The following is a 15,837-nucleotide window of genomic DNA, read 5'->3' on the forward strand; positions in this document are numbered from 1 at the left end:
TAACAGGGCATCATACAGGAAAAGAACTGTGATTAAGGGACTGTGATGTATCTGGTTGTGTTCCAAGGATTTCCAGACTGGAGCTTGCTCTTTAAGAGACCTACCTGCTACAGTGCTTTATTGCACTAAACCTGGTTATTAAGCAATTTTCCTATCAGCTCTTTTGTGATCCGTTGCCATACTGCATAGAGACTGCAATCCGTGTTACTTGGAAAGCACTTCTGGCAGGCTGAGGGCACGAACGATGAGCCATATGGGACTGAAAAACAACACGGGTCCAGATGGACTTAAGAGTGTCAATTCCCTTGGAACCAGAGCTGTGTGGGGAGGGCTTGGCACTGCTTGGCACTGCTGAGATTCATCTGTCTCTGTCCTGTTGGCAAGGCTTCAGCTGCTGATGGATTGCCTGGCACCTTCTCATGCACGTTAACATTAACTTCACCAAGAGCAGTGTGTACAGAGTGTGAAATGTGATACAGGCAGTACCTGACACAAATGAATACTTGCCCTATTCTGGGGAGTTTCAGTGCAAAACCTCTCTCCCCATTCATCTTCCTCCCCCTTCCCCACCCCCTGCTACCTAGGGACTCCCATGGACAGGCATATTGGCAGTAAACTCAGCTCAACAAAACAGCCTTGTGAAAAAGGGAAATATAACACGATCACTTCCTATTTCTTTCCCCCTTCCTCCGCATCAAAGCCTGGGCTGGCTGTCAGGAATGTTCCAAATGAATAAATAAAGCGCAGGAACCCCCTGATTCAGAAGGAGCCTCATTCACTCACCATGAAGCTGGGCCAATTCTTTTCCTGACAGTACTCAAGTCAGCAGGCAGAGCGAGAAGATCATTCAAAGCTAATCAGTAAAGTGTAAACCTATTATGAAAGCACATTTACCCCTCGCCCCCTCCTTCCTCCAGAAAACCAATCCCCAAATCTGTGGGAATAACACATAACGTACATAAAAGTCGCTATTACTTAGATCCCCTGTTATTAGGTCAGCAATGCCACTGATGAAATGCTCCCCAGAGCACTGAGCATTGGCATATAAATCCTCCAAGAAATCCACAGCGTAATTTGTTACAGCTAGAGGGCATAAGACACATTAGAGCAAAGCCTGTGTATTAGGCTCTCCCCTGTGATTCTTGAGGCTATCTCTGGTAATAAAAACCTCATCTTGATTTCTTATCCTTTGTATTGATTTCTGTCAGAGAAGACTTTTCTTAGACAAAGATGCTACTATATCTCTCTGTATAATAAGGGGATATCCTTCTCCCCTTTTCTCTTCACCCCTTTTAAGATTTAATTTAGGGATGACTCTGAGGAAGATGTATGATTTGGGAACTGTTGGTGGGTAAAGAGTGGTGAAGATTACGATGATGGATTTAGTGCATGCAGTGCAAAACTTGAAATGGGAAACTAGAGAAAAATGGGTTTGGTTTGCAATGGCACAGGAAATTGAAACTAAAACCCCAGCTATGCAACTGCTGTATCTTAATATGAAACTCTGTTCTTAATGGACAGAATCTGTGGGAGTCAAGTGATTAAAATCCAGGCTGAGATGTATATAATCACGGCAACTGTTAATTCTGGAACACTTGTACTCTAGTATTCATATGGTGCAAAGGGACAAGGTCAAGGAGGAGTCTAGAAAGCTTTATATGAATAATTTGCAAGGCAAATAAGAGCTCCACAGCAGTCAACACAGATAAACTGAATGATGCATGGGAAGGCTGCAAAATGCTGTGTTCTATCCAAAATTGTTTGTTTTCTCTGTAGTAGGATTGCTATAAGCAACTGGAACACTTTCATTTATCTATTCCTTTGGGGTTTGCTTTATTTTGCTCCTTTAGAACCTATCCTCATAAGAAGCTGTTTGGCTCTTGAAATGACTGAAGACATGCCTGTTCCCTTGTGCAAAGAAGGCGGTAAATCTTCACAGCAGTTCTTACAAGTGGAGAAGTTTAATATGTGCTCATTGCTTTTGTAATCTAAGAGCAGCTGTGCTGAAAGACAATACTTGCTAATTGCATTTCCTAGGACATCCCTTTCCAGTTGGAGGATAAAATATGGAAGTTTGGGTTTATTTTTTTAGTACATACAGCAAAATTTGTTCAAAAGAATCTTTGTTCCCCCTGAACTGTCTTGTTTATTTAATAGAGGATGGAAAATGGGAGACTCTGTCAAAAGGCCTAGTTACAAGAATAATTTATAAGCTACATTTAGCTGTTGATCTGGCAGCATGGCTTAGTGCAGAGCCAGAATACATCCTGGCAGGTAATAATGTAAATCTGCAGCTCTGGCCCGCTCTTCAGCAGGAAGGAGCAGGATACAACTCCTGATAGTTCTGCAGTGTCTCTGGCAGGCACCACACAGAACGCTTGGCTCTGCCTGACAAACATGCTCCCATGGGGAGAAATTTGCTGGGTTTAATAATTCTTTTTAACCTATTTTGGATGCAAGTGGATGTGTCTGTGGGGTAAACTATTCTGGTCACTTAAACAGAAGTATACTGTGAAGAGTGTGATGGCAGGGAGCTCTGATTCCTCTCAGCCCTGTAACTCACTGCATTGAACTAAGCTATTGGGTGATGTCCAGCCTTTGCTGAAGCTGATGGCAGCTCTCCCACTGGCTTCACTGGGCGCAAGGTTTTATCTACCACACTGCTAAATCATCACAATGGCTTTTATCGATGAGATCTGTCTGGCTTTGGCTTGCTGATTTTGAGAGATCATGATGGACAGTTAGTTTAAAAGGAGAGAGAAACAGGGAGTGTGATCAAACACTGCTCTCACAGCAACGAGTCTGTTACTGCCTCTGTGCTATCAGAGATGTCGCTGCACTTGGGCATGCCACATAACTGTGCCTGCAGCATCTCTCTAACCATTTTCTATCAAAATGGACTGATTCAGCTTAAAACTGCTTTCTGGTTAACTTTTAATATAGATTGTTTCAGATGGCTGGGTGGAGAAGCAGCTCTGTCTGTGGTTGTTAGACTCAGAAAACAGCTCCCCTGCAGCCTTGTCATAGAATCATTGAATCACAGAATAGTTAGGGTCGGAAAGGACCTTAAGATCATCAAGTTCCAACCCCCTGCCATGGGCAAGGACACCTCACTCTAAACCATATCACCCAAGGCCTCATCCAACCTGGCCTTGAACACTGCCAGGGATGGAGCATTCACAACCTCCTTGGGCAACCCATTCCAGTGCCTCACCACCCTAACAGGAAAGAATTTCTTCCTTATATCCAATCTAAACTTCCCCTGTTTAAGTTTTAACCCATTACCCCTTGTCCTGTCACTACAGTCCCTAATGAAGAGTGCATCCCCAGCATCCCTATAGGCCCCCTTCAGATACTGGAAGGCTGCTATGAGGTCTCCACGCAGCCTTCTCTTCTCCAGGCTGAACAGCCCCAACTTTCTCAGCCTGTCTTCATACGGGAGGTGCTCCAGTCCCCTGATCATCCTCGTGGCCTCCTCTGGACTTGTTCCAACAGTTCCATGTCCTTTTTATGTTGAGGACACCAGAACTGCACACAATGCTCCAGGTGAGGTCTCCTGAGAGCAGAATAAAGGGGCAGGATCACCTCCTTCGACCTGCTGGTCACGCTCCTTTTGATGCAGCCCAGGATACGGTTGGCTTTCTGGGCTGCAAGTGCACACTGAAGCCGGCTCATGTTCATTTTCTCATCGACCAGCACCCCCAAGTCCTTCTCCTCAGGGCTGCTCTGAATCTCTTCTCTGCCCAGCCTGCAGCTGTGTCTGGGATTGCTCCGACCCAGGTGTAGGACCTTGAACTTGGCATGGTTAAACTTCAGAAGGTTGGCATCAGCCCACCTCACAAGCATGTCAAGGTCCCTCTGGATGGCATTGGCAATCTCATATGCAGCAGCAAAACATGTCTGCATAAAGGCTTGTCTGTAAGCAGTGGTGTCCTTGATTAACTCTGTGTGTATATTTTAGTCCCACTTAATACAATCACTTGCTTGGGAAAAGCGTATCTGTAAAGCTATCCAAGGTCAGCTAATGTAGTGCTTATATTCAAACTTTAATCTTTGTTAATTTTCAGGTCTAGATGAGATTCAAGACTGCTGAACCTGACAAGACCAGAGCAGACAACTTAAAGGTTAGCTAAAGAACTCCTTATAACTTGTTTAACAGCGTATTTATATGCTGGGATACTGACTATGTCTGCATATAGCTCTGAAGTGTCACATAAAGTTGGACTCCTGGGCTCATGTGGGATATAAATGTAGCAACGAGGTGCCATCTCACTTATAAGGGCTCCTGAATAAGAAAGGTCAGCATTTACACTCCACCTGACATCTTCAGAGTCTTCTGTAGGTACATGAGACCAAGGTGGTTTATACATTAGGTAGCAAGGGTTTTGATGAACTGCTCATTCAGCCATCCCTCTCCACCTCCCGTGATTTGAACGATGGCTTCAGCTTCCTCCAAATGACCCTCTAGATTGGTTAGACTCTTAGATGGCTCTGCTGTTACATGTCTCCATGGAACAGATTTTACTTTCAATAATGTCTCATAACTGTCTTTAAAGAGGTTTATGGCTCAGCCTTATTCTCTGGGACACTGACTGTTCTCTGCTAATCTCCTGTAGAAACAGTTATGGGTTCACAGAGTATTTCAGTTAGCTCTCCTCAAGCTCTAGAGTCCAGTTAATTGGACACAATTGACCTGTGTTAGAGAACTGCTATTAGATGAGTAATATTTAGCCAAGGAAATAAGATCTCTATTCCTCAGAATATGCTGGGAGTTGTGGGGAGCGGCAGGAAATGGCAGCTCGAGAACCGTGCAGACCCAGCCCTAGGAACAGGGTTGATTTAGGGACTGGGGAAGTGCTTTGTGATAACTGAGATTTGTAAAATCACAGTTCTTGCTAAAAGAGAGCTAGACTGGGAAAAAACATGCTGGAGTTTTGAGTGTTAAAAGAGGCAAAAGTACAAGACAGAAGAGAAACAGCTTTTATAGAAATATACTGGCAGATCTGTGACAGTTATGGTGATTGCTTTTTTTCTTAGCAAACACTATATTGTCATATAGCCACTAAAACCTGATTAAAGCAGGCCAGTGATAAATAGAGCAGGATCTCATCAGAACACGCTTGTATTTCCAACTGGAAACTGCATGCTGAAGGCAGGTCCAGTATACTGAATGATGAATGGACTCGACACTAGTCCACGAGACAAAACCAAGGTCTGTAACATCACCAAGCAGCTAAAGACACAGAAACACTGGAATTGTTTTTGCAGAGCAGTTTTATGCAGAGCAGCTGAAATGTTGCTGCTAAATCCTTGAACTTTCCCAATTTACTTTCAGATACCAACCCTCTTGATGGGGTAAATCCTGGAAAAAAAATTACTTATACCACAAAACCAGCCTGTTAATACAAGGTTCTGTATACTTCAGTGCAAGTACTGCCATATTAAAATTGCTAGTCTTAAAACTTCTTTGGGTAAAGTAAACTTCCTGAGAGAACTATAGGTGTCAGCACTCGGTTTGAAATGTGTATGTGCTTAACTCTACTGAGACGTGAAGTTTCACTGAGATCAGCAGCACTACTTAAGTAAAGTTACATTTGGAGGAGTGTCTTGAAGGTCAGGCCTCAAGTACAAAAGTACTTCAGATTCATATTGGCTTGCTGGATAATACCAGCAGCAGGCACCTGGATTGCAGAACCAGTGATCTGATGTGATTTGCTATGGCAAATAATTATACTTCTATCTCACGGAAGACTGTGCTCTCTCTCTCTTAAACCTTATGTGTTCAGATAGAGCGTTTCTCAACTTTATGTATGTTTCTTATAATTCCAAGCACTTTAATGTCTGTGGACCTGATTCTGCAGTCAGACTTTCAAGATGCAACTCTGGTCCCTGCTGGACTGTGCTAGGAGTGTATCACTGCTTTGGTTTCCCCAGTTAGGAATCCTACTGCTCAGGAACTTGGCTCTGCAGCAGGCACAGTACTACCTCTTCAGCTGGGACTGGGATCACCACCTTAACATGGTTTTTGCAATTTGTAAGAACTACAAAATCAGGCTCTTTGGGGCAAATGGGCTTAGGAAGGGGCAAGTGTCTATCTCTGCTCACCGGCACTCAATGAAACACTGGCCAATCTGATCCTGGAGAGTTTCCTTGATGCTGAGCCCCTCTGATTTTCTCAGCTTGTTTTTTGTGGATAACTCATCATCTCTCTCCTGGATCTCACCTTGTAGGGTGCTTACTTGCCCAGCATCCATCTGCAGAATACTTTTTGACTTTAACTGAGGAGGTAGGCTCTGAAAACAAGAGGAGAAAATAGAACAGATTAATTAAAAGAACTTAGTATGTACTGGAAAGCCAGGCTGACAGCAAATCTAAGCTTAAGCCTTAATTTCTTTGCAGTAAGCCAGGAAAAAATCCTTGTACTCATAAAACTTGCCAGGATGCACACAATGGTCTATTGTTAGTATTTCAGCATTAATTAACAACACTGCAATGTACAAAGCCAACCCTTCCAGCGTGGGATCCTAGGATCTCAATGAGACAGGTGAGAAAGCTGCTGTTCTGCAAATGCCAACTTTATCCATGTCAGAAGGGTGCCAGAGGTTTTTTAATTGAATTTCCAAATGTTTGGACTTCCCATTGGTACGTTTTAATTAGCCAGCATTGTGTTTAATTTGTCCACTTCGATTTTTATATGTACTACTTGGTCACTGGTTTCCTGGTATTTTGTTGCAGCTGGTCCTGTTCCTGTAGGAAATCAACTTCCCTTGAGGAACAACAACCACCAGAAAGAATAAACAACCCCCCCAAACAGTGTAATAAAAATCAGAGCTCCCCAAGTTTCCCATGATTTGATAACCTTGGCAAGAAGGGCTCCTAAGCCAGCTTCAAGTCTTACACTGACTTCTGCTCTGTGATTGCTTTTACATGTGTAGGTTGAGAGAGGAAAATGAAAGTCTTGCTGGTATGCAAATACAGAAGCATGGAAAATCCCACCTGTGTGGGTGGTCTGAAACCTTGCATTTTTAGATTGCAGTGGTTGATAAAGCTGAGATGCTCCCAGTGTTTTATTAGCTGTTTCTACCTTGGCAGTATAGAGAATAATCTCTTTTAAAAATTAACTTGTAAATTAGCTTTGGGGTTTTATTTGCAATTCCAGAAGGAAGTTTTTTCCACATAGTTAGGAAGTACTAATCATAGTCTGATAGCATATGTCAGATTAAGACTGGAACAGATGATAACCTGGTTTTGTACTACGGTGTGGTTTACTCTTCAAAGCTGGTGACTGACATATAGGTGGCAGCATATGTGAACAAAAGCCTCAGAATGTTGCTTTGCATAAAACCTCTGTACAGTTCTGCTCTGGCCAAAGGGGGAAACCTTTGGAATGCACAGAACTGGTCCCCAATCAGCACATCTCAGCCTAACTTAGGAATGCATTCTTCTTGCTCTGGTGATGTATTTTCTAGTTTGTTCCAAGCCTTAATTCCAGAGGTCTCCTGCAAAGACGAAAAAACTTCCATCAAAGGCTGGGCCAGCTTATATTTGATATCTTTTTCTGTGCTTCAACCAGGTTCCAAAAATCACTAACAAGTGCCAAGCAAGTTTGGTTTCGGAAAGCATACAGTGGGGCTGCGCACTGTCCAAAGTAAGCGCAGAGGCCCCGTGCAGGGAGGCAATTTACTGCTTTCCCTGCATTTGTAATGTGTGACTCGTCAGGGCCACCAGGAGGAGATTCAAGAGGTAAAAAGAGGAGCAGCACACTTCCAAAAGGCAGCTGCATGTGCTCTTTTCCTGAATACATCGTAGAATCATAGGGACCTTAAAGCCCATCCTGCCACGGGCAGGGACATCTTCCACTAGAGCAGGTTGCTCCAAGCCCCTGTGTCCAACCTGGCCTTGAACACTGCCAGGGATGGGGCAGCCACAGCTTCTCTGGGCACCCTGTGCCAGCGCCTCAGCACCCTATAACCCAAAATGTTGCCTTTCACCTGAGATATCACCTTCGGTCAATTCTCAGTTTCCATGAAAGTGTTTCCAATCTTCACCTTCACCAGCATTTGTTTTTATGCTTTCTTTTGTTTTTCAGCATCATTTCCCTCACTAATATCAAATGAACCTCAGAATAGCCAGATGTGATGATGCTCTCTCAGGGCTCATTTGGAAACCAGAGGAGCACCCACGAGGCCTGCTTCCCAGATTGAGATCTAGAAACAAGATCCCCTTCCCTCTAGGCAGTTTCCTACTCAACCATTTGTTTCACTACAGCAATGCTCAAGGGAACTGCTTCTTAGATAAGTTCCCATCAGTACGACTGCCTAGAGGTATGGGTAGCAGTGCTACTACTGAAGGCATGAGCCAGCGCAACTCTTCCATGTCTCTGTATACTGCCTTATATCTGCACTTGAGTCATGAAGCTGGTGTGGACACAGGTAGTTCTAAACCAGCTGGCTTGGATGCCGATAGCCACAAGGCTAGAGAACATGCTCTGGTTGGCAAAATCCAGCCAAGCCCTGCGTAAATAGTTGTATAGCACCTGTCTGAGTGCCACACACTTATTAATTTATCTCCTGGTATACTGAGCTGCGCTCAGAGCCCTAAGGCTGAAGTACAGATATAACCTTGTAGAAGAGCTTATGAAAAGACCTCTCTTGTATTTGCCCTTCATATTTTTGTCATTTCATTTTCCAAAAGCTGCTTTCCTACAAGAAAATAAAAGGAACAGGAACCACTTCTACCAACAAGAGTCCAGCTATCCACCTTTGACAACTCACTGAAGGAAGTACTGAATGGGAACAGGGAAAACTGGTAAGATTATACTCTCATTTGACCATCTTCTTTTTCTAATCCTATTCATCTGTATGTTATTAATATTTTCCTAAATGTAGGTACGTGGAAGAGGGCTTATTTGCATGGAGGAGAAGGAATTCATATGGCTAATGTGAAATGTGCTGTTCCTTGATTACTTCCATAGTTGGGAAAGCAGATCTGGCTCAGACCTAGACAGGCAGATAAACTGGGGAGGAGGGTAAGGTGCTTGAGAGGAGCCAACAAGATAAGATGATGGAGCAGGCATGAAAGGACACTTGATCTGAGCAGGAGTTAGCACTGCCAGGCACGCTGTTGCAATGAGCAGCAGGGAGATGCATTACCAGCAAATGACATCCTCTAAAGCTGGTGGAGAGAGATGCCAAACATAGGGCTCCTCCTGCAGTGGAAAAGCTTTGGCAATAGCACGTTCCAGCTCAGATGTGTGAGGGAGAGCATGAACTGAAGAGCAGAGCTGGCAGTGATAAATGAGTCCTGAAGGATCTGTGGCTGTCTAATGTGGAACATACGCACCGCAGCGTGTTCTCGAGTGAAGGCCAGGAGGCTGGCACGTGTCAGGAGCCAAACACTGGCTCCTATTCTGAGGGAGGAAGAGGAGGCAAGCAGTCAACAGCAATGAGAAAATGGTGCCATGAGGAGACAACGTCAAAGCCTGGGACTAAGGTCTTCAAGCACTCCTGCATCTTCAAAGACACCATTTACATGACAGCTCCAGTGGAGTGTTTGTCATCCTGTCAAGGAGCAGACATCAGAAGAAAAGGATGTCTGAAAAAGCTTTGGCCGCCTTAGGATGCAAGAGAAGATAGGAGGTGGAACGATAGGAGGACTGCCAAGGTAGATGGACAGTGTGAGAGGATGGTTTCAAACAGCTCCAGCAGGAATGCCTCCCCACTGGCCAGTCTTTGACCCCTGCCTTCCAGTGTTGGTAGTGCTGCACACCAACTTTCCACACGTCCATATGCTTGTTCTGGAGAGTTATACTGAGACAGCATGATGAGTGCTGCTTTCATAGCCCTCTACACTTAATGCACACGTTAAGGAAGACAAAAGCCAATTTATTTCTAACATCACTTCTCTCAGCGCCTGTTTCTGCTTCTGAATCAAAAGGAGGTATTCGACAGTGTAAGCCACTAATAAATAACTTTTCCTTGGGGGAAGAAGCATTTTCCCATCTTTAAGACATTTCTTTGGCCATGTGAAATTCAGATTTGTTAACTTGCCCCACAAACAGCAACTCATTTAGAAACAAATTACAAATATTAAATGGAGACAGTGAACTTGATAATGCAATGCTGCCCCATCAGTTGTAGAATAATGCATCTTAATGAAGGCTTCCCATGTGAATAAACCATTATATTTACAAGCTTTTCACAGTTAATGACCCAGAACTGGATAACGAAACTCACATTTTTAGTGTGGTCTTCCGTCAGCAAAAGTATACATATTAATAATTGATGTTGCTGTAGAAATGGGACATAATGTGAAGATCCCTGAGTTTGTGGGAAAATAGGACTACATGGTCCATTAACTTAATATGCTTATCTAATGTTTGATAGGCTTTGTCTTTAAAATCCTTGTTTAAATTAATAAGGCAAAATGGACATTTGTCTAAAGCGGAGTTTTATTCTAACTCGTCAGTCACAAGTATGCTGAAGGGAGTGCTGTAAGGTTCTTCTGCTCCTTCCTCCTCCTCCCCCTATCCTCCCCACAGAGAATTTAAATTTCCTGAAAGCAAAAGACCCACCAGTAGAAGGATGGAAGAGGTTCCTTCCACCTCCCAGGTAAGCTGATGCGATGTAAGTCCCTGTGGATACTCCCTTTTGACTTAGGAACCCACCTGCACAGATCACTCTCCTAGCCTGTCTTCCAGCTTAGTCAGCTCAACAGCTCTTTCTGACACAGACTGCTTTATTGTTCATTATAAAGCACTTAGAGGTGTGCAGCCTGGCTAAACATGCTTAAGGCTACAGTTCTGCATATAGCAGGTCCCATGCTGTGGAACTAACTGCTCTTCAATTGTTCCATTATGACTGCACTTACAAGGAAAGATGGTCTTCATTTCAATGAAATAAATACATTTCATTTTACTTCACGTTTTAAGGCTAGCATTCATATTATGTCTGAAAGGTAGATTTACGGCAGCTTTTATTACTGGGTACTTAATTTAGGGCAGTGTCTTGTCTTAGCCCTGAAACAGCACAGCTAAAACACACGCTGCATGGTTTTATGGGGCTTCTTCAGTAAATGTTCTGCTACAGAGAGGATTGTCCATAATCTTTTGAAAGATATACTAGTTGTGTAGCATTTTGCTATAGCTTTTAAGTACTACAGTACAGTTTGCTTATCTGGAGGACTTTATTTCCTAAGCAAAGTGAGTAGTTTTAAAGTAATTGGTTTTAGTGGTCACTTTCACTAGTAGTGAACATGGGCAAGTAAATCTTTACTAGTCGACTACAAGAACATGCCGCCTAAGCAACTGGGGTGCTGTTACTTATCACTGTTATTCTACTGGCTTCTAAACTGTGATGCAAATTATCTTTACAAGTTTGGTTCTTGCTTTTCTCCATGTATTTTGTCTGGCTGTGGGAAGGAATGTGTTTTAAAGAGGTCTCTTGTCTTCTGAGGACTGTATTCATCTAAGTGCCATGGTACACAAATGGTGATAGCCACATCAATTATATGGCTGAATTCCTAAATTAGGCACAAAAAAAGGCACAACTAAGCAAAATGTATTGCATTCATTAAAGCTTCTCTACTATATGATTCACTTCAATAGGCTTTGCCAATTAAAGTGTCATATGCATTCAAACAAAGCATTAGTAGGAGAGGCCTTATTGGAAAAAAATATTAAAAATGGCTGGTTTGTATAATATATATTTATAAAACTATTGACATGCAACACTTTCTATTAAGATAAAGTGAAGTTGAAGTGAAGAAAACATATTCACGACTGTTTAAGTTTATATAATGTTGGTTATGTTTATTTCTGATATTATACCCGGCCATGCTGTTAACTTTCTATTAACAATGTCAAGTATGCTTTGGACTCTGCCAGGCAGTGATTTCACTCTTAGTGTGACTCCAGCCAATGAAAGCCAAATTATTTAGCTGCTGCCTTGCCTCCTGGCATCCTCCTATTTCCAAAATAAGCAGGTTTAAAATGTGTATTGAAAACAGGACCGATTAGTTATCACTATGTATATACACATGTACGCCTGGTGAAATAACATGTAACTTTGTGCTGACATCTAAAACGTCATCCAGGTTGCAAGTAAAACAAAAGTCAGTCTTATGCTTGATAAAAGCCATCCTGGTGTGGACCACTGCTGTAACTGCCCATTTTCAAGAGCTGAAGAAACCTTTTCAATGTCACTCACTCATGGAGTTAGCAGTTGGTTAAATCCAATCTAGGATTTGTGTAGCTGCAGTCCGTGGTGTTTACACAGAAGGCTATTCTGGGAAATGCTGATTTTCTTCCCTGACTGGATGAAATGAATTATATTTATCAGGAATTCAAAGCACAAGGAGTGTTTCGTAGAATGTTTTCTCAGATATAAATAAAAGCATTATCCAAGACAACATGCCTAAATTAGGGTATGTTTAAAAGAGGTAACAAGGAGAGAACAGGGCCTGTTTTTAAGATCACGTAGATCCTTTCATATGAAAAGGTTGTAGAGTAAGGAAGAATGAATGGTGGAAATACTATGTGAGAAAATCAGAGACAGCAGCTATGTGTCACCAAGTCTTTGGTAAGGTCTGAAATCACTGAATAGAGCAGTGTGAGAGGTGTGTTAACTATAAATCAGTAGCTGCATCTGAGAGACAAGAAGGGCTTTATGTGTGTGTGTTTGTCCAAAGCATGCAGGGCTCATCCCTATGAATTGTTTAAGCATGTAGAGCCCTTGGTTCCAATGGGATTGATTACTTGTGCTCATAGAGAGAAAATGAGCAAGGAGATATCCAAGCCTTTGGACTACTGCTGTTTCAGAGTTGTAACAGTACGTTAAGCCTCTAAATAGGAATGGCTTTTGTTTTGTCATCTTGTATTTCTTGTTCCTAGGCTCCTCCTACCCTTCCATAAATCAGTCTGACCAAAAACTGTTTATCCTAACATTTTATATTACAAACAGCTACTCCTCTTTCCAGCAGACAGTGTTCTGAGATTATAAGTGTAACTTCCTGCAGGGGCTATCCTGTTAGTAGACTGTTATGGTGAGTGCTGAGTGTAGATCCACTATTAGGCTTGGGCTGTTTTGCAGCACATTGAAACAAAGCAGTTGCCAAAATCCAGTTCACACATCCAGTTACACCAAGCTGATATCTAGTTTGCACCACAGCAACATGAACCCATCACAGCAACCTCCAACTGGGGTGTTTAGTGATGGAGAACTTATAAATGCCAGAAACAGACAAGTGGAAGTATGCCCCTGTTTATAAACTGCAACAATGGTATGTTATAATTGACCTTTCAGGGTAAAATAGAGCAAGGGAATACGGGGTTTTGAACAGCACAAGCATGTTTTCAAGACGATTTAATGTGTTTTCTTGCAACGTCAATGTGGCTTAAACACAGCCCTGTGTCTGGAACTGTGGTTACGGCGGTCATGCTGGAGCTGGTAGTAAACAGCATTGTGGCAGCAATGTGAGGAAGATCAGGAAACAGTTATCAAGATCTATGTGCTCTTAGTGAGGCTCACTTCTCTTTACAAATTAAACCAGTATTGCAAATTGTGATTTATTGGAGAGTTAGGAAAACATGTGCTGAGGGAATCATGCTGTTTCTGCAATTAAACTTTAATAAATAATAATAATAATGAAGCTTTACTTCTGAGCCAAGAAAAACCTCTCGAACATAGGCTTCTACTCTGTCATCAAGCAAAGGATGAAATAGAATCGAATTCCAGAAAAGATACATAATCTTTTCTGAAGCAAGTAGACAGCAAAGGAAATAATACTGAATTAAGCAAAAGACTTTTGGGCAATGCTTGGTATTTCCATGTCCCCATGCTTTTAGGCCTACAAAATAGAAATTTTCTAAATAGCATTGTTTGGAACTTCAGATGGGCTCTTTTTGCAAAGCCATCTTTGTATGAAAGTAACACAGATGTTTCTAAACCAGCTACAGTTCTAAGAGAAATGATACTTATTGCAGTAAAAGTCAGGTCTCCTTTGGGATGGGCCTGGAATAATGGATGGCTGGGTCTTTTCATTTATCTAAGTCATGCAGCATTAGAAAAGCAAATTGAACATATTTACACATGAAGATCTCTGGTCATTTTTTAGAGGCCTGACGTGATCATGCATCAAAGGGACTTGACCTTTGCAGCTTGCTGCCTATCTATCAGTGTGAACCAGTGTCTGCCTGCCACCCACTTCCTTTGGACACCACAGAAGGGAATGCAGAATGGAAAGTAGAAGGGAAACCCAAATGGGGGATATAAAAACACTGGCAAGAGGAACGTATTCTTTTCATTCACAGGTATCATTTTTTCCCCTATATTCTTTGATTATTCACTTGATAAAGAGGAATGAGTCAGAATGCAGAGCTGCAAACATCAGTTCTCTTGCTCCTGAATGGAGGTCAGGAAATGAATACATTATATGTGTTTTGTTTTAATTCCCTTCATCCCTACGATCATATAGGTTTCCTCCTCATAAACTAGGCTATTTATAGCCTACTAAGCAGTTACTCTCACTATCGGCCACCATGAAAAGAGTTCTTGGCTGTGAACCCTTCAATAACTTGACACCAGACTCAGGTTTCCTTCCTAAGACTCTAGTTTTAAGATTCAGCAGAAACTGTCATGGGATTTGACAGGAAACAATCCCTTGTTTTGCTAAAGATGTGATTTCTAATTCATTTTCAGTACATCCCAAATATTTACCGTATTAGGTCTGGGCTAGTTAAAATCTCTGGGAATCTTCTTTTGTCTTACACAGAAAAGGTAGCCAAAGCTCTGTTCAGCTATGATGGCCACAGTTACTGTTAATGACCAGCAGATACTAAAGACAATAATCCATAAGGCGTTATCTGTACTTAACATGGCAAAGCTTAGGTTAATGTACATGTTACTTCCTAAAGTTAAGATTTTATGGTAATTCTTAACTGATGATACATATTTGTCAGATGTATGCTATAGGTACAATTAGTTGTCATAAACCTATAATGTAGTTAAGGGCAAGTCCATTGCTGGGCAAGAAAATAATCCAAATAGTCTGGGAGAAGCAGTAAGTGTGTTTTAATTCAAAATTAAGTTATTAGTTTATAAAGTAATAATTTAAGAACTGCAGAACATGGAGGTACAAATTCATATACCAAATATAGAGCAGTGACAAATGTTTCTGTAATGTACTATGAAGCAGCTTTACTAAGAGCCCTTGTAGGGCTACTGTAGCTGGAGTTGGACAGCTGTGAGGCTTGACACACATTAGTGCTTAATGAAGGCAGTGATAGCAAAAGAAAACAACTGTGAAGAGTTTATCTCTTTCTCAGGTACTTGCTAGGAAGGAAGATGTTGGTGGGAAAAGAAGATGTGCCTTCTCCAGGAGGTTCCTTCTGGAAAGGATGCTTTGATTTCTTTCAACCCATGCATTCTAACTGACAATGGAGAGCTATTAATTTCCCTGTGCTTTTGCAGTATGAACATGAGGAATATTTTGATGGACTTCTGGAGATATTGCTGTGTTAATATAACAGTTCTTACGTCCCCTTTCCCTACTCTTGATGTACATATGCAGTGGCTTGCAAAAAGGTTGAAGAAGATTTTGTTGCTTTAATACTACTCCAGAAATAAGGCAGCTCAAATGTATTGGAATTCTGAATTAAAAAATGACTAATCAAATGTCCTTGCTTTGTGTTCAGTTCCCTAGAACCTGGGTCTGATTCTACACTGCCTGTTTTCACATCTGCCATATACATCGTAGCATGTATATATAGCACAAAAGCATGCAGCATAAGACAAATAACACTACTTCTGTGCCATCCATCATCTCAGTTTAGTTCTGTAT

At 42.0% G+C, this 15,837-nt stretch overlaps 1 protein-coding gene across 1 annotated transcript in view; it reads right to left on the reverse strand.

The window, feature by feature from the left end:
* IQCA1 (IQ motif containing with AAA domain 1) overlaps positions 1 to 15,837 on the reverse strand; it is a 95,017-nt gene that overhangs the window by 62,725 nt on the left and 16,455 nt on the right. The window contains exon 6 of the mRNA XM_061379193.1: positions 6,106 to 6,293. Coding sequence (XP_061235177.1) covers positions 6,106 to 6,293 — 188 coding nt within the window. The remainder of the gene's footprint in view (positions 1 to 6,105; positions 6,294 to 15,837) is intronic.

The sequence above is a fragment of the Neopsephotus bourkii genome, unplaced genomic scaffold, assembly GCF_033783945.1.
Source record: "Neopsephotus bourkii isolate Nb327-2 ecotype Australia unplaced genomic scaffold, CSIRO-AGI_Nbou_v1 NB_1768, whole genome shotgun sequence".
Taxonomy (NCBI): Eukaryota; Metazoa; Chordata; class Aves; order Psittaciformes; family Psittacidae; genus Neopsephotus; species Neopsephotus bourkii.